Source organism: Medicago truncatula, chromosome 1 (genome assembly GCF_003473485.1).
Source record: "Medicago truncatula cultivar Jemalong A17 chromosome 1, MtrunA17r5.0-ANR, whole genome shotgun sequence".
In the NCBI taxonomy this organism is placed as follows: Eukaryota; Viridiplantae; Streptophyta; class Magnoliopsida; order Fabales; family Fabaceae; genus Medicago; species Medicago truncatula.
In genome coordinates this window covers 54,011,682-54,037,636 of record NC_053042.1, presented here as the reverse complement: position 1 = coordinate 54,037,636, position 25,955 = coordinate 54,011,682, and the positions used below count along the sequence as shown (strand labels likewise).

Here is a 25,955-nt window from a genome sequence, read left to right as displayed (position 1 = left end):
ATATAAGGACTAAAAAAATATTTAACCCAAAAATAAAAAAGTGGAACTAGTCTTCGCCGCCGTTGATGGTAAAACCCTGAAAATCAGTTTTAAAATTCGGTTCGATGATCGACTCGGTGAGGTTACTAGGTCACTGAGTCATTGGTCGAACCACTGAATCATTGGTCGAACCGCATGACTGAATTGAATTAAACCGATTGACTCGGTATCCAAATTGGCGTTTATAAATAATATTGTTTATTGTTAAACTAGACTAAACTTTTTGTCAAAAAAAAAAAAACTAGACTAAACTTGATGAATCAATGTCTATTATTTTTAAAAACCTAAAAATGTCAGAAATATTTATTTACGTTTTAATAAAACAAAACACATAAAAGTCACCATGCATATATTTTTTTAAGCAAAAATCCACCTTGCATACAGTAATATGTTTTGATTAGATGCACATTTTATTTTATTTTTCCCAAATGAGATTCACATTATTTTAGAGTTAATCCTATCCAAAAAAAAAATTAGTTTAGAGTTAAAAAAATTAAAATAGCAGTAATTGTACACGGCACAGACTACTATTACTTCTGGAATTTTCAAAGAATAGTCAATATGCTTGGTTACAATTCCAAGAGATACACACCACTCTAAACAATAATCTCTCCAACTAGTTTACATTCTGTTAAAAGAGTGCTTATACATAGACACACATAGGTGGCATACACCCCTTAAACCCCCGCATATAAATGCAACATGTGGTAATGTGGGTCTAAAATAACTACTTATCCTTTGTTTCACATTCACATGAGTGTATACAAGAGTGGTATGAAAAAAAAGGGTGTCTATCTATATTTTCCCAAAAAAAAATCATCAAACACCTTCCCCATCTCTTTCTATCCTTTCCGCATGTGACCTTTCCCTTTCACATTCTACTTTTTTTTCTTCTTCTTTTACATCAATATGTTTTGTTATCATGTCAAAGATGCAATTAAAATAGTGAAAGCATAAACCACTTAAGATGAAGATGTTTTCAAGTATTAAAACTTTTCTGCGTCCATCGTTTTCTTCCGTTCTTCTGCTTCTTTTTCCTTTCCATCACTGACCCAGTCCGGTTCTGAAAAACCGGCGAATCACCGGTTTTTGCCGGTTCACTCCGGTTTAAAAGCATGGCCGATCCGTTAGCTAGTTCGAACCACTTACCCCTCCGGTTCTCGGTCCAACCGATTCGACCGGCCGGTCCGAGCCGGTTTTTAAAAGTATGCGTAAAATAAGTTCTATATAAACTCACCCGTTGCCACTTTCCTCCAAAATAAGGGTTTTGTCGTTTTGCAGATCTTGTGCCGTCGTTGAATACTGCAAATATGGCTACCCAAATGAGCAAAAAGAGAAAGGTAACTTCCATTATCATTAGCATTGTCGTGATAATGTTTTTAGCTTTATGCAGCATTTTGGTTGTTTAAAATTTGTTGAGTTTTGTGTCGTAGGTTGTTGCTGATGGAGTTTTGAACGCTGAAATGCACGAGTTTCTGAGCCGTGTACTCGCTGAAGATGGTTACTCCGGTGTTGAGATTAGGGTTACCCCTATTCGCACCGAGATCATCATCAAAGCTACTCGTACCCAAGCTGTTCTTGGTGTGTTTTTGCTTTGCATTCATCATCTTCCAAAATTTTATAACTCTTATTCTTCATTTTGATTTTATATGAATTGTTTTTTGTGATTTTGTAGGTGAGAAGGGAAGGAGGATTAGAGAGCTAACCACATTGATTCATAAGAGGTTTAACTTTCCTGAGAACAGTGTCCAACTTTATGCTGAAAAGGTCAGCAATAGAGGACTTTGTGCTGCTGCTCAAGCTGAATCTCTTCGTTACAAGCTCCTTGGTGGTCTTGCCGTCCGCAGGTATATATGATTACTATGTTAAATCATTCATTGGATTATGTTTAATGGCTAACGAGTCTTGCAATGCTATATATATGTATGTTGCTGCATAGTAATAATTTGACTTTGCTGGTTATTTTTCTGCTTATATTGATATTGGTGCTTAACATATATGCTATCAAAATTTATATTCTTATTCTAGAGGAAATTTTATTTTATTACAGAAATGTCAATGAATGTATTGCCTTTGATAAACAAAATTAATGTTTGCTGTTTTTTTCTTCCTGTTTATATGCCCTTTATTTTTCCTATTCGATATCGAATGCACATTATTATCGAACAATTTTTTTTTCTTTTTCTGTTTTTTATGAATTTGTGTCATGTTTGATAATTTGGTAATGTTTTTCTATCAATTTGGAAGCTGGAAGAGTGGTTGATTTTATTTCATTTATTAATTGCTTTAAACTAGACTAGTTTTGGATGTTGTGCTGAGTCGAAACTTTATGTTGTCTGACTACTTTCATGTTTTTAGAAAGGAAAATGCTTTGGTTAGCCATCACAGCATAGTTACTGCTTCCTCTGAAACCTTTGTTTCATGGTTAATGTATGCTTTATGTCTAATATTATATTCCTCTGTAAATTCCCATATTGTTTGGTGACTGTAATATACTCCACTATCAGAAAATTGTATTATACGCAAGATTTATTAGTTACATAAACACATAATTTTGTAATGAATCTGCTCCAATTGTTTAATAGTTATAAAGATGATAGTTTCGTTATCATCGTAGCTGTCTATCTATAACTACAATGTTTCACATTTTCCATGACTAGTGTTTGTTTATCCAAGGCATGCTAATATTTAAAACTTTCCGATTTATACTTTCTCGGATATAATTCTGTCTTTGCAGTGACATCATTAACCGTGTCTTGAACTATTTGTCGCAGGGCCTGCTATGGTGTTTTGAGGTTTGTTATGGAAAGTGGTGCCAAGGGATGTGAGGTTTGTTCCGCAGAAACAGCTTTGAAACTCGTTTCTTATATCATTTTTTTGTCTACTAAATCACTAATTTGGTTATAAATTGTTTTATTTGATAAGGTCATTGTCAGTGGAAAATTGAGGGCTCAAAGAGCTAAATCAATGAAGTTCAAGCATGGAGACATGCTTTCTTCTGGGCAGCCAGTGAAAGATTACATTGATTCTGCAGTTAGACATGTGCTCCTCAGACAGGTTTGCTTCTGCTCTTCCTTGTACATGATACAATTATTTTGTCCCCAACATTTTCTACTTATTTATTCATTTTGGTTCTTGATATTTGTTTATTCATTTTGTTGTTGTGGATTATTGTTGCTAACAAATTTTTCCTTACTGTCTTGTAGGGTGTTCTTGGTATCAAAGTGAAGATCATGCTTGATTGGGATCCTAAAGGGAAACAAGGTCCTAAAACTCCCCTCCCTGATATTGTCACTATCCACACTCCAAAGGAGGAGGAGGTATACAACCGCCCCGCCACTATTTTGCCCACCACCAATATTGAGGTGCCTATTGTTGCTTAAAGATGTTTTAATTTTTCTGGAGAATTTCACAGGAGCTGGTCTCGTATGCAATGTTTATTTTCAAACACTCCGTTCAAAATTTTGTAGTTTTTTTACTCGTTAAGAAAGATGTTTTTATTTTAGAATAAGTTGAGAAAGTTGTTATACTCGGTTAAAAAGTGTTTAAGCATTGATTATTGTTTCTTTTCATATTTTGCTTCCTTCGTAAGCAGTATAATTCTGCTTTCTTGTTCATTTTATCTGCTTTTTCTAACTTCTCCATTATTTCTTATTTTCTCGTGACGTCTACCTCTGATCGTTTCTTCTATCATTTTAATGGTGGTTGAGACTTGAGAGATGATTTCTAATTTGGATATCTATGGTGGTTGAGACTTGAGAGATGATTTCTAATTTGGATACCTATGGTGGTTGAGACTTGAGAGATGATTTCTAATTTGGATATCTATCTAGTAAATATTCTTGACAATAATTGTTAAAAAAAAAAAAAAAAAACCTTTTTATATGCAGATTTCAATAAACATGGCACAAACATAGATAGCATGTTACATGTTGATATCCATTAAGGTATTTGTTTTATGTCCGGACTTTATATATACGGATATCTCTAAATGTTTTTGTCATCTCTAAATGTGATGTTGGCTTCATCAATATAGATGATCTTTGAATATTGTCATGTTGCTTTAACGGTGGCATTTAGGGTGGGTAGGAGGAATTCTTTCCCACCATGGGAAAGTTCCATTTTTATGGTGGCTGTTTTACTTTCTTTAACAAGTTAGAATAAAAAATAATAAAAAAGCAATTCTCTTATTTTAATGAGTGTATTTGACCATTATGCCCTTTTTATCTTCTTGTTTTTTCGGCAACATAGATCTGACATTTTGTTTCACAACAATGCCTCAGACACAGTCATCTTTGTTCATGATCTAGTTATCATCTAGCACAACACAATATCAAAATGTGTTCTAGATTTATTTTCTATTATCTCATCTCCTTGCCATATCGGTGTTAGCATGATTTTGTTTGGTGTTATTTTAATTTAAGGTATCCATGTTGTTGTTCTTGGTGCTATTTTGTGTTGAATCCTTTTTTTTTTCTTCGGTGTTTTCTGGATACATTAAACAAAATGTTTGGTGTTATTTCTTTTTCATTTAATGTATCCTTTTCCCAGATTAATCGTTTATAATTTTTTGTTGAATCCTTTTTTTTCTTCTTTTTCTGGATTTTTAATATCCATGCTTTCATAGGAGTTCATCCATGGTGTTCATGAAGTTCATCTTCTTCTAAATTATTTTTTTATATTTTTTACAAACATTAAAATATAGGTTTTAATAATTATAGAAAAAATCTTGTATTTTTTTTTTTATGGAAGAAACATTCAAATATAGGTTCTAATAATGACCATTTCAGAAAAATTGAAAAAATCTTGTCAAATATTTTTTATGGAAGAAAAGAAACATTAAAATATGGGTTTTAATAATGACATTTTCAAAAAAATTGTGATTTCCAAAACTAAAATGCAGTTAAAAATAACAAAAGTAAAAAATTGTAATTTAATGGTTGGAAATTAAATGGGAAGTATTTTAAAAAACTTTTGGTGCCAACATTTTTTTTGAAAAGCGATATTTGATTTTATTTATAATTTTCGTGGCTCATTCTTAGAAGAAAAATTGAAGCCCATAATCAAAATATAAAGCCTAAATTGAGCTCAGATTGAATTAAAAATATTACTTGTGGGGTCACAGGTACTATTATAACAAGATTGCCAATAGGTTGCAGGTAAAAAAATTAAGTGAATCTAAACCATTCATTTAAAATAATAATATATCAATGGTTATAAATGATACTTTATCATGGTGGGAAAGTATTCCCTCTACCCATCCTAAATGTCACCTGCTTTAACTATTATGCACACCAAACTTCAAATAATTGATTGTACTCAAAATGTAGATGGGGAATGTCCCAACTCACAGCCAAATTGGTTGTCCTCACACTATTTCAATGTTTGAATGAAGTTTGTTTTATTGTAAAAAAAAAAAAAAAAACCTTCGGATAATTGGACATTTGTCAATTACATAATAATTTGCTCGATATTTATGTATCTAAGAAAATATTGAACAACTTTTAAGAAACTGGATATATAACATTAAATTAAGTTGGTGTTATTTGGTGCTGTGTTGAATAATTTTAACATTTTACAAAACATATTTTATAAGGAGACTAATCAAGAGTTTCTCCTTCACCAATCTACTAGTTTATAGAGGAATGCTAAAGTCGAACTAACATTTTTCTTAGGGACACTCGTTAATAAGTTCTCTTGGTTTCGTAAATTTTAACTGGTTTTTTTTCTTCTTTTCATCGTTGTTTGAATCCAAAAGCTCACTATCCCCTTGCCTCCTTTCTTGTTATGAAACTAGAAAACACATGTTATAAGATATTCTTTTATTGCAAAATCCAATTTCGATATTAAATGAGAAAACTTAGTGTAAAGCCTAGTTTTCATCGAGAGATCCACAATGCAGGGGAAGAGTGGTTTGCACTTGCAGATTGAGAGAAGAGATAGAATGAGATGAGGGGAAAAGGGTGGGGGGTTTAAACCGTAGAGCTGTTGCCAAGATTAATGTATAAGTAATCGGGTGAGGTGGCTTCACGCTTGAGATATTGTCCAAAAGAGTATGTCAAAGAATTTGACAATAGCATTTTTTCCATTTTAATTTTTTTTGTTGCTATATGCTATCGTAGTAGGTCAACTTCTTGATCCCAACACTCCTCATCGGAGCATGGCGTGATATCTAATATTTTCCAAGTGAGAGAAGTTGAGGAGATTTTAAAGATCCCATTGTGGCAAAATATAGCAAGTTTCAGATGAAATTGCACACTAGGAATGGAAGATACACAATCATGTTTGCATATTATCACGTCGTGGAACTCAGTTCTAAAAAGTATCTCTGTGGAGTGTTGCCTTACTCGCGTAAGATTGTCGCAAAAGTATTTCCTTGGAGGAGAAAGAGAAGCACATGTTTTTCATGTGTAATGCCGCAAATGAGGTGCGGAAAGAGGTGGATTATGGGAAACCATCAAACCTTTTTTTATTTAGAGGTTAGAACTTAGATCGTTTCAACCAATCTGTTTTTGCAATGATGTCCAGCTGAACAACGGAGTGACCATGACTATATGGAGCCTTTGGTGCCAAGGAATTGGGTCATTTGGGAAGACACCATCAAGAACTGCTGTTTTGAAGTATACTGTCGTGCGATATCGACCTTGGAGGACTGGAAAATCTTCAAATTTGAGACCTTGGTCCTGCCACTCACAAAGGTAATGCTCAAACTGGACAAAACCTCCAATATAGGTTCCCAGAAAGATAAAGGAAGAAGAAGGGAGCCAATGAAACATTAAATGAGCCTTAATATAATTAGCCCCAAAAAGAGCTCATGTAGGAAATATGAGAAAATGCAATAGGAGTTTCAATATGTTAAAGAAGAAACAGTTCAACATCAAAAAAAACCATGTTGGAGGCTAAACATGTTTCTACAGAATAAATATCGTGGAAAAAATTGGGAAATATTGCACTATATAATAAGATATTATAATATTGTTTTACTTTTCTATGGTATCTTTCATGTGCAAGCAATTATAGATAGATAAAAATTAAATGATAGAAGTTACGGTTGAAGTGTATAACTGTTTTGACCCGTTTAAAATGGTATACTCAAGTTTCTACATATGTTTGGTAAAAATAGCGGATAGCTGATAAGCTAGCTGAGGGAGTGGTTTCCTTATGCACCGTGCATAAATCCCAACATAATTGCTTCCTACACCCCCAAAGTGAGCCATAACCATTTTTGTTCAAAATGATAGAAATCTGATGGTTGTGATGTGTTTATGCACGGTGCATAAGGAAATGACTTATGCACCATAACTTTTGCCGCTAGCTGATAGTTTATAGCTGATAGCTTTTTAGCTGATAAGCTAACTGAAGTGTTTGGTAAAAATAACGGTTCAACTAGCTGATAAATGTAAAATGACATAAAGGATATTCTTAATTCATAATAAAAATTATATCATTAATTTAAGTATTTGTAATTTTGTAAACTAATTTTTCTTTAAAAAAATAGTTTAAATTTATTAATTTAATATATCCTATGTATTATAAATTAAATTAAATTTTATTCACTAAAATTTTATCTTATATTTATTATCATTTAAGTGTTTCCACTTTATAAAGAAAATAACATTTACCTCAAAAACAAAAAAAAAGTAGCACTAATAGAGTAATACTAATAACAGAGAATAAAGAAAATAACACTTACCTCAAAAAAAAAAAATAACACTAATAGAATGATAGTATTTTGTTTCGTAAAAAAAAAAAACAAAGGTATATATTTTTTCAAAAAAAAAAAAAAAAAAGATCAGCTGATATATATACAAAAATTGGAATAAAGGGATAGTAGTCTTTATTACGTAGCTTATTATAAAAATTATAATGGATAAAAATACAATTTAAATGAAATAATAAGGGTAAAATTAGAAGAAAAAGTGAGAAGCTATAAGCTATAACCTCAAACGCTACTTGGAATAGCTTCTGAAAAATAGCTTATAAGCTCGTGAAATAAGCTATAAGCTCATGGTAAAAAAGTGTTACCAAACAGAGCTTTTTTTGTCAAACGAGCTTATAAGCTATAAGCTAAAAGCTCTTTTTTGGAGTTTCCCAAACAGATCCATAATGTCCTCTCAAAATATACAAAATGACTGATCGCACTCTCCTATGCTTTTTTCCCTTATTCCATTTTGTCTTTCATTGTTGTTGGTGAATGCTACCACGATTTGCTCCCCATGTTTTTTCCTTGCATTCCTCTTCCTTTCGTTTTACTATCCCAGACGATTCGTTAATCTTTGAAGAACTTCAACTAAGAAACTTGAATGAATAAGTTTCAAGTAAACACTTGTAACAAAAATTGTACAAGAAAAGAAAAAACATTCGTAAAAAAAAAAGGTTTAAGTAAACACAACTATGCAACACAGAGACAGATATCAGTACCAGCTGCAATACCACCAATTTTAAATGCTGCAAAACAACCATAAAGCCATGTTCAATTGCATTTGAAAGGAAACTCGTGACCAGCGTCAAACAAACGAGAGGAAGTAACTAGGAAGTAATTAAAATGATCTGAATAAAGAAATAAAATATTAATCCATAATCTATAAAACTAGAATCCTGCGGTTGTCTGAAACTGTGAGTGCCTACATAACCAATAACTATGTCCCTAATGTTGCCCCTGCGTTAGAATCTCTCACTGGAAAAACCAACATGCAACAGTAGCAATCAGTAGCGGTCAAATGAAGGTGGACGAGCAGCCCTGCTTGGGCGGTCATAAGGACCAGGTCTACCCCTATAACTCCTTCCTTCATCACGAGCTGGCATTCCGCTTCCATATCTATCAGCAACTCCACGCGCACCACCGTTTCGGTCATAGCCTCTTTCCTTCCCATAACCATTTTGCGGGTAGTCTGAGCCACTGCCATATCGATCACTTGCAGATCGATCTCCACTAGTTGTATACCTACACGATTTTCAGCAAAACAATGAAGTAACAAATACATAGACCAGAAGGAATGACAAATGGAAACCAGGGGTTAATTATCTTTTTCATTAATGATAAATGAATAAATACTACTCCCTCCGTTTCAAAATGAGTATCACTTTAGCCAAAAAAAATTGTTTCAAAATGAATATGTCACTTTACATTTCCAATACAACTTTAATTTTTTTCTTCCACCTCAATAAATACTCAAACTTTTCTCTCACACAATTTTCAATGCAACTTTAAGTTTGTCTTTTTCTTATAATTATAAAGTAAGGGCAGTTTAGTAAAAGTGTTATGTCTAATGATTATTTCATTCCATTCCTTAATTTGTGTTCAATTGGCTAAAGCAACACTCATTTTGAAACGGAGGGAGTACTAAAAAGGGAAATGAGACCAGTGCCTAATCAAATCTTTATTCAATCACAGTCTTCACAGTTGCCCACATTATCAATTAAACAAAATAAGAAAAATAACATTTTAAACGGAAATCATTCAACTATTTTTAAAAGTCTAATAAATTTAATAACTATGCACTCCCAGTTTAAATAAGTTTTAGATAAACCTTCTATCATTTGTTAATATCCATGTAAACAAGTTATAAACCAATAAATATAATTAGACATAAATGTATAATTATTATAATTGTTTTATACTCTAAATGTATAATTAATATAATTATTTTATAGCTATGGCAAAAGCACCAAGAGTGGTGTAATTCGGTAGCAACAATTAATTGTTTATACCTGTCACTAGCATAGCGATCACGGCCACTATACTTGTAGTCTCGGTTGTCTAAACGATCCCTATCCCCATAACGTCCTCCGTCATAACGATCATCAATGTATCGCTCACGTTCACCAAGGCGATCCCCTCCAAACCTAGGACGTGAAGAAAATGAACCACCACCCCGACCACGACCACCATCACCTCCTGCCAAAGGACAATCTCGGGCCCAGTGCCCTGGACGCCCACATTTGAAACAGTCATCCTGTCCTACCCTATCTCCAGCCCCATAGCTTCCCCTACCACCAGAAGAAAAACCACCTCTGTAACGTTGGTCTGCATCATCACCCCCCATCCTGGGCTGTGCCTTGTTGACTGAGATGATGCGATCACCAATTTCCCGTCCATCCATTTCTTTGATTGCATCCTCCATTCCCCGACGGTCTGAAAATGTAATAAACCCAAATCCACGTGGACGTCCTGTATCCCTTTCCATCATGATCTACAGGAAGAACATTTGAAACTTATGCCGGATAATGGAAATATGAATAATTAATGTCAACAATTTTTACCGGCATGTATGATTATGAAAAAAATATCAATGTTGCTTTTGATGCAAACGCCGTTGAGAGGCCATTATTGTAACTATTGCAAAACAAGATTAATTGTATTGAACATATAAAACATGTTTAATAGAACAATTAGCTAAACCAGTCAGAGTTAATAAGAAATGTCAAGTTACTCAGTAATTATACAAAGTGTCATATACATATGAAGACATTCTCATAAAAAAAAAAAACTAAATTCTTTACAAAACCAGTAAAATAGAACCACATCATACAAACAAGATGAGGATACAATGGTGAAAAAATAAGACAACATATAAGTAGTTCATGTCACAAAAGAGCCCTTTTTCACCATTGTATCCTATATAAGTAGTTCATGTCACAAAAGAGCAAAAAAAAAAAAAAAAAATCTTCAAAGATCGATTTCATTATCAGTTCTTTACAGAAGTTCTCTCTATTCAAATACCAGCTCTTTTCCCACATCCCCATCAATTATAGATACAATTTAAGTTACCAAGCAGAACCAGTTCCTAAGTATACATATAATTTTCTCAGACACTGACAGATTTAATGTCAACTAAGCATAGCTTAAATTAGCCACTAAAACAGCAATGCAATTGCTGCAAAACTACTCAAAATTTCTATAGGTCCAAAGAATGACGCTTACATAAACAAGCATAAAAAAATACCGGGACATTAAATTTATAAACAAAAAATTGCAAATTGTGACCATAGAAACTTGTGCATTGAGTAAGGAGTTTCAGTATTTTATTTACGTGAAACATGCAAACAGCATTCACTATAAAGCAAATGTATAACCAGACAACTTACTTCTGTGTTCTGATGACAAAGCACCAGAATAGTTTTCATACAGCTAAGTATTCAGACGAATCCCAAAGCCCATATTTGACAACAATTATCTCTTACAAAAATCATTTCCACAATCTGAGTAAGAATTTCAACTTGTTCCATTCTGGTTCATGACTTCATGATATAAATTTAAACAGTCTAATCCAACAAATATAATCTTAGCATCTGACTTACTTGATTAAAAAGCACTGTATTATGTCGAATACCACTATTTTCTCAATCAGTGGAACTAACATTAAACCAAATTGCAGCCACAAATGAACAGCATATAAGGAAAAAAACCAAGTATTGATTTCGCTTCCACAGTTGCTAAACCACTATGTTGTAGCTCCAATTTTATGACAAATATCACAGAGACTGCTCTTCAAAACAAAATATATCTACCAGCGTATATTTTTTTTTTCGAAATTCTCAAAGACAACATGCAAGTTACAGGCATGGTTTCCATTGCATTGACATTGTTCCTCATGGAGATCATGCTTTCACTTCTTACGCACACCAGCACCTTCTGTGAGTATTCTCCTCCCCAGGTGCAAATTATAATCAATCTTAGGCAGCAATATGCTCGTCATATGCAAGACAAATGCATAACATTGATTATACTGCAATAATATGCCTAGCATTTCATGTAATTCTGCCACCCCTTAACTGACTTGGTGAACACCTCGACATTTTAGCAGAAAATAATTCTCGTGCAGATATGGATTCTTTCTATAAAACTACACTGACAAAAGCAAAACCATTCAAAACTAATGCAAAACTTTCCAACTAATCAATTCTATTCTGATGTAAAACGTGGTAAGTAATTCAAAAAAATCATTCGGCCTTCAAAACTAGCTATAACAGGTAGACCAACTGGTGAGATACGAACCCACTATCTGAGCAGCAATTGCCTATGATCCCAATGCTTTGGATTTGAAAACTTTAAGCTCAGCAGCACTAGAGTACTCACAGGACCTGTCGGTGGTGTATGGTGGTTGGTCATACACACCTGCTATGGGTTGCAGAAAGTACATAAAAGGCGGAAGCAAAGGCAGCATATGGGACAGAAGCCAATAATACCCATCTGCTCTGGGTATACCGCGTTATAATTCACTACAATTATATGATCTAGAACCAGAAGCAAAACAAGGAATTTCCAGCACAAAAAGTTTTTCACGCATCCCACTAGTAGTGTAGTCATCAGTATCATCGTCGCATAACAGATTTACTACTAGAAGAGGAAGGAAGCGGAGACATGGCACATATTCGTTCATTTCAACAAACAAATACAGGATAACATGCTTCAATATGGCATCAACTTTGTCCAGTTTTCAGCCCAATCTTACTGCCAAATATTCCTTCCAAGTTATATAAAAATTATTACTAATGAACCTTGTCTCTCGGAACAATAGCAAACAGATCAGACTGATATTCCCTTGGCTACTTTCATATCACCGAATTCAACATATCTCAACCATACTAATCTCCACCTTGAGCTCTACCTTTACCACAAACTACTATTTTATCAGAAAATTGAAAACGAGCTTCAAACATGAAGAGATCACTCTGCTAAAACATAACTCAAAAAACCCACCTACCGCATCTCAAAGATCAAAAGGTTCACAACAGCATTCCAGAAAAACAGAGAAAAAAATTAGTGAAGAATCCAAACATAATAAATTCTTCAATTAGTAAACAAACACACTCAAAATAGAGTGCATCCTAACCAAAACTCGCAACTTCCCTAACATAAACAACTGATAGACCTTAACAGTTTTAAGAAAAGGTCCATGACGCAATCTAGGTCGCAAAATCGTGGTGACTTTTTATGTCCCACGATCATCATAAAAGCTGAATTTGACCGCAATTCTACGCAATGTCAAGAATCAAAATCATGCCAAAAATTACAATAATTATGAAGATTAATTCTTTAATAAAAAATATAATAAAACAAAGCTGGATTACATGAAAACATCAAAAATGGTATAAAAAAATCAACTTTAAATTTCTATAATTAAAATAAACTGTAAATCTGACACCAACCCATTCAGGAAAATAAAATTATCCATGTGACAACAATCACTACAGCTAAAAAAAATTAATTTTGAAAAAAAAAATGGTATATTTTGCTGAGAATGGAAACAAATTGGGGAAAATAAAGGGTTGGAAGAGAAAGAGGTACCTGGCATTCGAGAATTTTGCCGTAACGATCAAAAGCATGTTCAAGCTGACGTTCCGTAACGTCCCAACCCAATCCACCAACAAATATTCGATTTTCTTCTTTTCCAGACATTGCTTCCAATTTCGCAAATCCTGAAACCACGGTTTTGGGTATAATTGAAGAAAGAAATGTTATAGAATTTGAAAATGAAGAAGATGCTTACAAAAATGAGTAATTTTGGAAATTTAGGGTTTTGAAGGAAACCCTTGAGGTTGAAGGTTGGAACAGTGTCAAAGATTCCAAAACCAACGCTCTATTAGTATTTCCGACTGTCGTTACTTGACGTCCTTTTTAAGGTTAAAAAAAATCATACATAACATATGTTTCCGTTAAGAAAGTAATAAAATTACTAAATTATTTTATTTAATTATTAGTAAAATTATTATAGTTTGTAAGATTTAGCTCACAATATCCATATCTGAAATAACATCTTTGTTTAGGTTAGAACTTGAACCTTATAAATTGTGTGTGAAATTTAAATGATGTTTGTCAATTTATCTACGAGTATGTTTATTATAAAGGATTAATAATGTTTTATCCCCTTTTATATAGGTCATTTCCGAGTTTGTTTCATGTAAAAATAATTGGATTCGGTCCTTGAAAAAAAAAAATTGTTTCAAAATACTCCCTAGGTCATTTGATGTGCATATTCGATGATATGACAGAGGGTAAACTGAAATTTGCTCAAATTATTAAGAGATAAACCGAAATTTGCTCAAATTACAAGAGGGTAGACTAAAATTTTCTCAAATTACAGGGGGTGAAATTTGTCATGAAGGTCCAAAACAAGCACTATTAACCCTATTATAAATGTACACTTTAGTATAATATTTTTAAAATAATGTATACAATATTGTCATTTAAAAAGGGAGTCTCATCTAAATTGGTTCTCGACTCATAATAATGGAAGAATTAATTTGTTTTTGGTATAAAAAATTTAGAGACCAGTTTGAATATTATTTCCTGTAGAAGACAAAATTGAGCAACAACAAAATTGTTAAAGATTAAATTGTGTAATTTACTCAAAGAATAATGTACACAATATTTTATTTTTTTAGAATGAAATTAAAGAAAAATTAAAGAAGCAACTTTTTTTGACGCAAGAGCACTCAGATGATTAGTATGAGATCTCTTTCAATTTAACTAAATATTATAGATTTGAATCCAGTATTGAGAGAGACTAGTCTCTATAATTACGTGCAAAGGGCATTATCCACATCGAAAAATAGGAAACAATTTCTTTCCACTCTCAAAGCAACTTCAACAATATACATTTGGGAAAAGAAAAACAAAATCTTCTAGCCTACGAATAATTATTTTAGACCAAAAATCATGTGTAGCCTTTTAGAAATGTGGAAGGTGTGTGAATTTTGTAATCACACTATAGGTCAGTAGTACTTTATCTCTTAAATTGAGTCAACAAACGTTGGTAGATTTTAACTTAATTGATAATGTTGTGATTGTTAGGCTGAAAGATTTCATCCGTGTTTAAAATTTGAAACCTTGCAGTTGTATATGAGTTTCAAGTGATTTATCACTATATTTATAGGATTATAACAGTTTTAAGTCAATTATCATATATTTATCGGAGAGAAAAAATTAATATTTAATATACTTACTTTTTAACTTATCAGCCTAATTGCAAAATAGATTTCATTCCTAACAGTAACATTTTGAGAATTGTTCTTGACACATTAGGTTTAGCTGAGACACGCGAGTAATTTACCTAAATGCTCATCGGCAGTTAACTGCCGAAGTTTTAGAAAACCGGCGGCAGTTAACTCCCGAAGATTTCCTCAGCAGTTAACTGCCGATGCGAACTTAACATAAACAGAAGCAGAAACTCAGTTTTCTGAGTATTGTTCAAGTGTTCAAAAACTTTCCAAAACCAAACAACTTCTCCCATTTCGATTTTTGAGCAAAATCAAGTGCATCATCTCCATTTAATCACAAGTAAGTATCTTGACTCAATTTTAATCATAATGTTAGTTTGTGTAGGTTTTTAAAAAAAAAAATGGTAGTTTTCATGTGGTTAGGGTTGATGTAGGAATTGAATTTTTGATGATTGCATGTAGTTTATAATTGAATGTACTGACTTTGATTGATGATTGAATGATGTTAGAGTATAATATGGTTTTGAATGGTGGCAAAAGAACACATTTTGAGTATGTTTGATACTTTGCACACAAAGTGTTTGATAAAATGCCTCAATGACAATTTTATTGATTATTTAGTTAGTTTAGGTTATGGATATGATGTTGATTGTAATTCGAAGAAGTATATATTGAATTAGATTGAATGTGGTTTTAATTTTTCAACGAAGATGAATGTTTATGTTTAGTTTAGGTTATGTTTAGGTTGAGTGTGTATGATAATGCATTTGATTATTTATGTTTGAATGTGAATGATAGTGTGTATGATAATGTTTAGGTTCAATGTGTTTATTTGATAAAGTGGTTGAATGTGAAAGTTTAGGTTATGTTTAGGTTTAGTGTGTTTGATAAAGTGGTTGAATGTATAAGTTGAATGATGTTAATTTTATAATTTTTTCTGTAGATATGGCCGATCAGGACCCCATTGATCCATCTAAGATGATTGGTGGTAGGTCTGCGATGACTCAGAGCCACCGGAGGGAGCGGCAAAGCGGCCACATCCCAAAGAGGGGTAGAGGCCGGAGGGTGGATGGTTCAGGGAGTTCGCAGGAGGCTTCTCAGGCTACACAGCCTGAAGAGTCGCAGGTGGTTGATCCGAGCCAGCAGATGGAGTACCTGAATTATCAGGACCAGGTACACCACGATGTTACGGATGGTGGGTATGACCAGGATCATATACCAGAGCAGCAGCATGTAGGAGATGATGATAACATTGCAGCAGCTGCTGCCCCAGAGGTGTTATCTGTGGACCCTCCCTTTCCTGGAGGATCGGACGACCTATCTTTGCTGCACTCTTATGCCAATCATGTGGCGTTGCCGCTTTGGTATAATTCAGAAAACGTAACTGTAATTTTTTTAAATGGTTTTTCTTTATGCTTAATTATTTCCTTTTTATGTGTATTTGTTTAATTATTATATCAACTTTTATATGTGTTTTTTTTTTTAATTATTTTCTTTATGTTTAATTATTTTCTTTATATTTTCTTTATTTCAACTTTTATTGTTTTCTTTATGTTTAATTATGATTTAAATTTATTTTGTTATGTGTTTTATTTAAGTTTTAAGGTTTACTTGTGTTATGTTTTATTTTTGAATTTGTTAAGTTTAATTTTGTTTAGTTAAATGTTTACATTGTTTAATGTATAAATTGTTTAAACTATGTTTATTTTTCTATTATTTCAGGTTCTTAAACTGCGTGTGGTGAAACCGATTAATCATGGGGCTAAAATCTTGAGTCTCGGACGCCCAAACGGGAATTAGGATTGGTTTTGGGATCCGCTTAGGGAGAGCGGGTTACATGATTTGGTTTACCCGGGCTACGCCACTGTGCCTCATGCCCTACTGATGACTCTATGCGAGAGGTGGCATCCCAAGACCAGTACTTTTCACATGCCCTTGGGGGAGATGACTATTGAGCCATGGGAAGAAGATGCCGAAACATGAGGGAGCGGCACTACTGATGAGGCACTTGGGTGTGTCGCAACCAGGAGACGGAGAAAATTTGTGGTACAGAGTACGGCGGGTACATTAGTTACCCGAAGCTGAGGGAGCTATATACGAGGCACCTTGGTAGGGCTAACGTATTGGCGGATACGGAGGATGCAGAGGAAATGGAGGAGCTGCAGAGGGTTAGGACATTTTGTGTGAAGTCCTATCTCTTATATCTTGTAGGATGCTTGTTGTTTGGTGATAGAAGCAACAAACGTATCGAGTTGGTCTATCTGACAACCATGGAGGAGGGCTACGCGGGGATGCGTAATTATTCCTGGGGAGGGATGACACTCGCATACCTATACGACGAGTTAGCTGAGGCGTGTAGGCCTGGAGATAGAGCTCTTGGGGGAAGCGTGACGCTGCTCACTGTAAGAAACTTATAAATGTGAACCTTAACTTTTATTTTAAATGTGATTTGTTTGGTTTGTGCAAACATGGTTTTTGGCGCATTTTCCTGGCTTTTACAGTGTTGATCCCAACACTGACTACATGGAAAACTATCTGGTTGCGGCGAGGTGGAAGCTTCAGAAGGGTCACGGAGAGGGGGTCACGTATCGGTCACTGCTTGATCGTATACAGTTTGATGACGTATGCTAGAGGCCGTACGAAGAGCACAGGGAGATCCAGGATTTAGAGGAGGTTTTCTGGTATTCAGGCTGGATTATGTGCGGTGTTCGTAGGGTGTACCGTCACTTGCCCGAGAGGGTTTTGAGGCAGTACGGATACGTCCAATGACTCGAAGTTTGATTCATGTAACGTTTTTCTGCTTGCCTCGTGGTTCAAGTTCAGTGTCTCTCAAAAACAATCAATCTAAGCACAAAAAACTTAACAAAAAACACAATATATTTTCTCAACTTCAACAATTAGCCTGGAAGGATCTTCATCTGTCTTTAGTCTTTTCTATACGTACAATTTTTAATGCTAATGCTAGCTTGGCTTTCGTTAATTACTAATATGAGTCAACAATATTTAATAAATTTATAAAAAATTAAATATCGAACTACATTCCAGGAATGAAATCTTTGTATTTTCTGTGGATGAACAAAATACTATAAATAAATTATTTACAGTTTTACACCACATACACGACTGTACATGTTATTACATACATACATGTACAAACCAATGAAGGGAAATATGTTAGGATGGGAGAAAATTTTGAATCATTCAGGTAAAATAGGAAGCCTAGTGACAGTGGTACCATTGCCGCCATCACTACCAGCAGATTTTTCTGAGGTAGAACTTCTTTTCTTGCGGGAAACAGAACTAGACTTGGAGGATCTTTTGGTACTTAGCCTCAAGGGAAGAATCTGCAACCTGGTGTTTTGATCTGTACCTGACTTTTCAGCAGCCAACTGATAGCTTTGCACAAGTTCAATCTGCCGGTCAATAATTTCAGAACGTCTTGGAAGAAGTTCCACAGCCTCTCCACCAGGAATCACTATGTACTCTATCGCTAGCCGAACCTCCTGCCATATACGAATACAATAAAATTTATCATAATGTCGATATTACATAGATAACACAATAATAAATAATCTAGGCAATGTAGACTTTTCCAATTCAAACACAATTGTTTAACATGAAAGCAATTTATCCGAAAAATAGCCCTCGAGTTAAAAAATCAGAAACTGAGATTAATGGATAGAGTCCTAAGACTAAATGTGATATGATCTTAAAAAATGTTTACAAGTGAGAGACATCCCTCAACTTACAATTTGGTCTAGAGAGGTTGGATAACTCAAATTTCACAAGTCGGTTTAGGGAGGTTAGATAATTCAAATTCTAAGATTAGAGTCTGTAAAAGATCCGTTGGGCCACATGTTATCAGACCACTTGGGTGGTCTATGTCAAAAAAATAGGTCACTTGGGTCACGCTCTATAATGTCAAGACATAGGTGTTAAGAGTGTGTGTTGAAAGTTACACATTAAATGTGGTATAGTATTAAAAAGTATCTATAAGTGAAAGACATTTTATACTTTACAAGCCAATTTTGCAGGATAAGTTAGATTCAACCCAAATCTAAGAACTGCTAGTGGTAAACTAGAATACTTATAAACAACACAAATGAGTATACACAAAAGGAATTCAATCAATAAATGCGCTAAAAAGAAAAGGCCAATCATTCTTTAAGACCCAAACAACTAAGCACGTGAAGCAATTGCTAGACTTCTAGTACACAGCATAGATAAATATTTCGCACAGAAGATGGGACTTCAAGAAGAGAAATTAGATACTAATTGAGTGGACAGAAAAGGGTTGTACCTCTAAGGCGTCAATCTCTTCCAGCGATGGTTTGTGCTTTGGTTCGTCATCGTCAATTTCAATATCTGGAGAGTCATTTGATGGCTTCTTCATCGTGGAGCCAAAGGGTTCTAGCCCGAGGATCATTTTTACTGCCTTTACCATTTTTGCCATGGTATTGGACTGCAATGAAGGAACAAAAATTCATTATAAGGCAAAAGGAGACCACATTGAAGCAATTGCTGAAAGAGGTAGCAATAGCAAAAGGGCACCTTGAGAACAAATACAGGTAACTGGTGGAATTTCGCAACACCACGGATCCATGAATTCTGTCGTAACTCAGAACCGGATGCAAGAATTGCATCAGCAGTTCCAATGTCATCAGTTACTTCTATTAAATCTTCAAACCCCATCACTTTTGCTACTTGTACTAGATCAGCTTCAAGAATCTAAATTCATCCAACAAGAAAACAGTGCCCGTTATTAAGAAAAAAAATAAGATGAGTTTTAAGAAATTTGTTCCTTCAATGGAACATGAAAATGAGACAGTTATCGAAGCTCCTGAATCCTGATAATATTCTCTACCAGCACATGCAAACCCTAAAATAATTTACCTTGCAGGTGTACACTTGCATTGGTGAACTCCTCTTGATCACAGATCCACTATTATCACTCCATTTCATGGATCGAGTGGGATAGTAGTATGTATCATCCTCGTCATACTCTCTGTCAGAACTTGTGATATTAGTGTTAGTTAAATTTAAATCCGATGTTTCTTCATGGCTTATCTCAGGTATTGGAGCATGCTTCACCAAATCATTGGAAAAATCATCCCAATGACGGACTTCAAATACTGGAGGTTTTCCTGTATCAAAGAAGATTTTCTAGTTAGTTACTGCATCAGTCAGTTAGATGTGAAATAAGATATTCCATTATAGAAGATGAGGAATACCTGCCAAAAGAGCATCCACAGTTGCATCTAACCTATGATGAACACGACATTCAGTTTTGGATATCATCTCAACAGCACATGTAAATGTAGGTGGTCCTTTCCTTTCTAGAATTGTCTTTTGCACTTTCCTTTTCCTGGCTTCCTCATCCCCGAGAGTTACACTCTATTCAAATAAATGACCAATGAACATCATTAACGTGGACACGCGCTATACATATTTCATTAGGATATGCTACAAAAAAATTTAGATTGATTCAATCTTTGAAAGAAGGATGGGACTGGAATGGATGGATCTATTTAACTAACAATTCTTTATTATAAATCATAAACTTGAAGGAAAATAAATAAGAGTAGCTTTTGCACCTCTATACCACCAACAAGGATCTGAAGATAAGGATTCTTCATTATGCTTTCAATGGTTGTTCCATGTGCCGTTCCAACCAATTGAACTCCTCTTTGAGCAATGGTACTTGCTGCTAATGCTTCAAGTTCTGTTCCAATTTCATCAATTATAATGGTTTCAGGCATATGATTTTCAACTGCTTCAATCATAATCTGTACAAATAAACAAAACAAAACAGCACCACAGAAGCTTAGATTACAAATTATCAAAACAATTTTCATAAAGATGAAGCAGTCAATTAAGCCAAATGACTGAGATTAGTACTAACACTATGCTGCATATTAACATTTGGAACTTGCATCCTCCTCGCCCTGCCTATGCCTGCATGAGGAACATCTCCGTCACCTCCAATTTCATTGGATGTATCCACTATTACTACGCGCTTCAGGAACTCATCTGCCAGCATCCTAGCAGTCTCTCTGCACAATCAAAGCTTCTTCAGACATTCAAACTAGATAAAATAAAAAGGAAACTGATAGGAAAACAGAAACAAACACAGTCCAGTAGCATTTTCAAAGAAACAAACATGAAATAAAACAGAAAATGAAAGCGAAAATCAGTTGCATAGTAAACCAGTTCCACATACAGACATAGTAAAAAGCAAAATTAAAATGTTGACCTGATTAAGGTAGTTTTACCAACACCAGGAGGTCCAATGACCAATATAGAACCTCCTCCCTCAACCAGATCATGTATAATTTTAGCACTGCCACTCACCGCTCGACCAACACGACAAGTAAGGCCAATAATTTGCATCTGACGGTTCCGAATTGCACTTATACGATGCAAAGAGCTATCAATACCAGATCGGTTGTCATCTGAAAACTCACCAACCTATAACAAGAAACAAAACAACCATTATATCCATTACTCTTCAACAACAAAAAAAGGAACCTTTCGACATTTACTTAGTTATGGTCAATTAGCTAGCATTAGCACACACACTACAAAAACTCAGTTTGGTAAAAAGCAATAGCTGATAAAATACAAGTTTAGGCATAAGCTAGTAGCAGATAGTGGATGAATGCAAAGGTATAAATTTTATTTAACCATGCATGATGCATCATACGTAAAAGTGGGAGATAAAAAAAAAAAAAAAAAAAAAAAAGACTAATTTAATCCAATTAATTAATGTAAAAGTTAATAAAGAACATTGGACCCCACATTAAAAATACAAACTGAGTAAAGTTTAATAATCACAAGTCAAAACAATTTCCAAATAAACAAATCACTTAGCTAGCAAACTACTACTGAGTTAAGCCATATTTATCATAAGCTCTTAATTAAGTTGTTTATCCAAAAAATAGAGGTAGAGTGGTACCTTAGAAATGGCGTGGCGTAAATCATCATGGTTAATGGGTCGTTGAGAAATGACCCAATCACCAGAAGGGAATCTAGCAAGAGGCTTTCTACCTAAATCCATAACAACTTCAATGAGTCCACCAATCTCTTGGTGACGATACAATTCCATCCTCATCTCCAAAGGAAGAAGTTCCAGAAACATATCAAGCTCTGCGGTGGTTTCGGGTTGCAAATTCGACGGTGAGGATCCATTTCTGATTGGGTAACGATCGGAGGGTCGTCGGATTTGAGGAGAAGCTGAAGAAGATGATTTGGAAGATTGAATCGCTTTATTGAGTCTTCTTGATGAAGATGATGAACGATGAAATGAAGAAAACAGTTGTTTATTGTTAAGGTTGTTGTTCCTTTGCCATGAGGTGCAGTGAAGATCAATTAAGACAACATGCGAATTTATTGCTCTCATTCTCTATCTCCTCTTCCTATGTGTTAACGTTTTGTTATGTTTCTCTGTATGTTTGATCTAGTTATAGTAATATAAAAAAAAAAATATATATATATATATATAATAAATGATAAATGATGTAATAATTAAAGAATGGGAAAATGAAAGTGAAGAGAAGAGGGAAGATTCTTTGGTATCTATTTTTGTGTTCTATGGGAAGAAAAAAGAAGGAAGCAACAAACATGAGAGTGAGATGAGTATTATTATTATTGGTAAGAAGAATCAAACGAACGAGCACTGCTCACCACACAAAAGTACACATTTTGGCCAATGGTTTTCCGTCACGCAAAAATCTTCCTACCATCGACTTTTCTTTTTATTTATTTATTTATTATTTCTTCTTATTTTGGCTCTGGTCTGCTCTATCACAATCACTACTTAAAATATTTTTCGTTATCATTCATTAATCAATAATCATTAGGTTCATCATTTAGGGTTTTTGTCAGACAGATTTAAAATATGTGTTGATCTATATATGTCTTGATGCATAAGGAAATGGGAATTATTTAGTAAATATTTTACAATTGTCTTTTGACAAGATTCAAATTCAATCTTTTCAAAGTTAAATTCTTAGCACTAAATTGTATTGGAGTCTCATATTTTTCATATATTCTTAAATTGTTGAATGTGTAAAAGTATATGAGCGCCCTCCTCTTAAATTGAGACTCAATCGGATCATTTAACAATAGCAATGTTAATTATTTAGAATTAACACCGTGACTTGAGTAAAAATAAATACACCGTGACTCCTTTAACCATATACTACTCTTTTTTTGTAGGGAAATGACACAGTAGAAAGCAAAGTTAAGCAAGCGTTAAACCTAGAATGATAAACAAACAAGTTGCAAGTGATAAATCTAGGGTTTCTGGAATCCACCAGAAATTGAGAAAAGTTCTCAATAATTTTATTAAATGAAAAACTGTATCTTAGACTACAAATGTTAAGCTTAAATACTAGGGAAATAACAAAACTCTAATGGGCCGAAAATCCAAACAAAAAACAAAGGGGAATTAGTCACTTTAGTCCCAGAATGGAAAAAAAGTAGTCACTTTAATCCCTGAATGCAGACAAATTGCAAAACAGTCCCTGAATGTAGACTCTGTTGGTCAATTTTAGGGACTAAAGTGATTAGCGGAGTCTACATTCAGGGACTAAATTGACGAACGGAGTCTGCATTCAGGGACTAAATTGACTAACAAAGTCTACATTCATGGACTATTTTGCAATTTATCTGCATTCAGGGACTAAAGTGACGACTCATTTCCTATTCAGGGATTAAAGTGACTAATCTCCCAAAAACAAAATAGACTAATAATAAAACTGAGCTGAAATAATAAAATCTGGTTTTGGGTCTTCAGATGAATCCGGATGGCTTAAAATGCTCATACATCATGACGAAGCGATGTATTCTACTCCTGGTCTGATTCCCTTTCTAAAAAGGTATAATTTAAGTCAATCGAACATTTCAAATCTGCACTATTCACACCGAACCTTTCATACATATCACATCTTTAATACGTGCAGTCAATCTTCCTACGTCAGGAAACCATATACTACTCTTTCTTGTTAAAAATTAATTTGTTGAAAACTTAATGAATATGAATGTTCTTGATTCATCGGAAAAAAATGAATAATGAATGTAGGTATTGTGCCCTCTAAAAAAAAAATTGAATGTAGGTATTGTTGTTTCGGAGGTATATATCTGTTTTTTACGATAATCGAAAGTATATCTTAAAAATATGAATTTTATGCTGTTCAGACATACACAAAATTGTGTCAAAAGAAGACATAGATATAAAACATGACGTCCTCGTGAAGTATATCTCCAAAAAATTGTGGGAGCGTTGATACTTTTTTTTTTTGGCTAAACTGTATTTTTCGCCCCTATGTTTCAAAATGTTGTAATTTTGGCCCCCTATGTTTAGGGGAAATATGCTCTGTTGCCATTTTTTTAATAGGGGGCCAAAATTGCAACATTTTAAAACTTAGGGGGCGAAAAGTGGAGTTTAGCTTTTTTTTTTTTTTTTTTAGAGGTGGGAGCGTTGATACTTGATAGGTGTATATGTGGACAATTACAGAGTTAAAGAAACTACTATAGTATTTCCTTTAAAACAAAAACTCTAATAATAATGTTTGACTTTAGTTAAAGGAAAGAAAGAAGCAACAGCAAAATATAATCACAGATATCAGAAAATTCAAACAATATAGTTTTTGACTTTCTAACAATTGGTGGTTGGTGACTGATGTAGGGCCAAAACCGAAAAACAGCTAACGTAAACCAGTTTTGAATTTGCACAAGCAAACTTCTTTGGACTAACCGGTTTAGATACATTAAATAAACAAAGTGTAATGTTAACGGGTGTCCTAGGATAATGGTTAAAGTAGTAAATATATTAATATCACATTGATATTTATGTAGTCAACTCATTAAAAGTTTAAAAAGTATTTCTTTTAATTTAAAACTTTTTTATTTTTTTTGTTTCCTTAACCTGTGCTCGAAGGCACCGGTTAACATAACCCATAAACAAATAAGAATACCTGAGCAAACTCTTTTGCTTGACGGAAGATATCTAGTGATACACACATTTTGTACTTTGTAGGCATTAAGTTAATATTACTCCCTTCGTCCCAGTTTAACTCAGTCAGTTTATCATTTCATACAGATTAAGAAAAGTGTATAAACGAAAGAAAGAGAAAAATAGTTTTGTGTGTACTGGTCTATTCTTCTTTATCATAAATGTAAAGTAGAGTATATTGAATTGAGAGTGGTGAAAGTATTATTAATTAGAGTTATAATTAAAAAAAAGTAATTAATGTTATATTGGAAAGTGAAATGGATCAAGATTCTTGCGACAATATTTTTTTGCAAATGACTCAGTTATTATGGGTCGGAGGGAGTAATTAATATCAAAAAGATCTTTTGCTAAAAAATATTAATATCTTGCACATTATTCATTTACAAGTGTCCACTTGGATTTGCTGACCAAGACATACTTACTAGTAACTTATTTAATTTCGTATTAACCCTTCAGTTCGAGAAAGAGACCTGGTAATCCCTAATTCACGAAAGTTTCTCAAAATTGAGTATTCCATTAGTCACCAATGGTTTTTTTCCTAAGTTCAAATTTTTTATGAAGTTAAATTAGGGGGAAGCAATGAAACGGTTGAAATGCAAAATCCAATTTTAAATTCTGGGTAAAAAAAACTAAATAATATGTTTACTGTCACTACAAGAACTTCAAACTTTTAACCCAGTAGGTAGCTTTTGAAAAGTTAGTAGATGTACACAAGTTAACTGGCATGGAAGTATTGTGTGTAAGGAGAAACTATAATTAAAAGAATTGTGTTATTTAACCATCCATATATGTGACAACTTTTGTGACAACCAAAATTCATCCATTTGATGGGATAAAGCTTGGTTGTTGCTAATTAGTATTAGCATAGCAAGAAACCATTCTAAACAAAAAATCCATCCGAGTCAAATGGATTTACATACAACACTTGAGAGATTTCTATTCTACCCGATCTAAGTGT

The 25,955-nt window shown here is 33.8% G+C and overlaps 3 protein-coding genes across 4 annotated transcripts; 1 reads left to right on the top strand and 2 right to left on the bottom strand.

The window, feature by feature from the left end:
* The first annotated feature begins 989 nt into the window (after nt 1–989).
* On the top strand, nt 990–3,611 carry LOC25485537 (40S ribosomal protein S3-3). Its single transcript, XM_013614773.3, has 6 exons — nt 990–1,379; nt 1,473–1,620; nt 1,715–1,886; nt 2,814–2,868; nt 2,965–3,096; nt 3,246–3,611. Exons 1-6 carry the CDS (start codon nt 1,350–1,352, stop codon nt 3,420–3,422), a joined length of 714 nt encoding a protein of 237 aa, XP_013470227.1. The 5' UTR covers nt 990–1,349; the 3' UTR covers nt 3,423–3,611.
* Nucleotides 3,612–8,478: 4,867 nt separating this feature from the next.
* Nucleotides 8,479–13,679, bottom strand: LOC112417082 (glycine-rich RNA-binding protein RZ1B). 2 transcript variants are annotated; one of them, XM_024771906.2, is made up of 4 exons: nt 13,533–13,679; nt 13,331–13,461; nt 9,751–10,232; nt 8,479–8,983 (listed from the first exon to the last, which is right to left on the bottom strand). In XM_024771906.2, the coding sequence occupies exons 2-4, from the start codon at nt 13,439–13,441 to the stop codon at nt 8,746–8,748; spliced, it is 831 nt and encodes a 276-aa protein (XP_024627674.1). In that variant the 5' UTR covers nt 13,442–13,461; nt 13,533–13,679; the 3' UTR covers nt 8,479–8,745. The 2 variants fall into 2 exon arrangements, with proteins under 2 accessions (XP_024627674.1, XP_024627682.1); XM_024771914.2 differs by lacking the exon at nt 13,533–13,679 and adding an exon at nt 11,128–12,742 and having other exon boundaries at nt 13,331–13,467.
* A 4,314-nt stretch (nt 13,680–17,993) lies between these two features.
* On the bottom strand, nt 17,994–22,567 carry LOC25485535 (protein SEEDLING PLASTID DEVELOPMENT 1). The gene is made up of 9 exons (XM_013614771.3): nt 21,938–22,567; nt 21,236–21,450; nt 20,885–21,035; nt 20,577–20,768; nt 20,214–20,376; nt 19,876–20,126; nt 19,534–19,710; nt 19,283–19,444; nt 17,994–18,485 (listed from the first exon to the last, which is right to left on the bottom strand). The coding sequence occupies exons 1-9, from the start codon at nt 22,379–22,381 to the stop codon at nt 18,180–18,182; spliced, it is 2,061 nt and encodes a 686-aa protein (XP_013470225.1). The 5' UTR covers nt 22,382–22,567; the 3' UTR covers nt 17,994–18,179.
* Nucleotides 22,568–25,955: the final 3,388 nt, after the last annotated feature.

What these genes read in the sequence shown, in the direction of transcription:
- LOC25485535 (XM_013614771.3), bottom strand. Translation starts at nt 22,381, where the DNA reads ATGAGAGCAATAAATTCGCATGTTGTCTTAATTGATCTTCACTGCACC. An exon ending in GGTAAAACTACCTTAATCAG is followed by an intron (nt 21,036 to 21,235) that starts GTCAACATTTTA and finishes TTGATTGTGCAG; the next exon opens with AGAGACTGCTAGGATGCTGG. An exon ending in ATGTTAATATGCAGCATAGT is followed by an intron (nt 20,769 to 20,884) that starts GTTAGTACTAAT and finishes TTATTTGTACAG; the next exon opens with ATTATGATTGAAGCAGTTGA.
- LOC112417082 (XM_024771906.2), bottom strand. Translation starts at nt 13,441, where the DNA reads ATGTCTGGAAAAGAAGAAAATCGAATATTTGTTGGTGGATTGGGTTGG. An exon ending in GCAAAATTCTCGAATGCCAG is followed by an intron (nt 10,233 to 13,330) that starts GTACCTCTTTCT and finishes TTCTTCCTGTAG; the next exon opens with ATCATGATGGAAAGGGATAC. An exon ending in GATCGCTATGCTAGTGACAG is followed by an intron (nt 8,984 to 9,750) that starts GTATAAACAATT and finishes AAAATCGTGTAG; the next exon opens with GTATACAACTAGTGGAGATC.
- LOC25485537 (XM_013614773.3), top strand. Translation starts at nt 1,350, where the DNA reads ATGGCTACCCAAATGAGCAAAAAGAGAAAG. An exon ending in GGTGGTCTTGCCGTCCGCAG is followed by an intron (nt 1,887 to 2,813) that starts GTATATATGATT and finishes TATTTGTCGCAG; the next exon opens with GGCCTGCTATGGTGTTTTGA. An exon ending in GTGGTGCCAAGGGATGTGAG is followed by an intron (nt 2,869 to 2,964) that starts GTTTGTTCCGCA and finishes TTATTTGATAAG; the next exon opens with GTCATTGTCAGTGGAAAATT.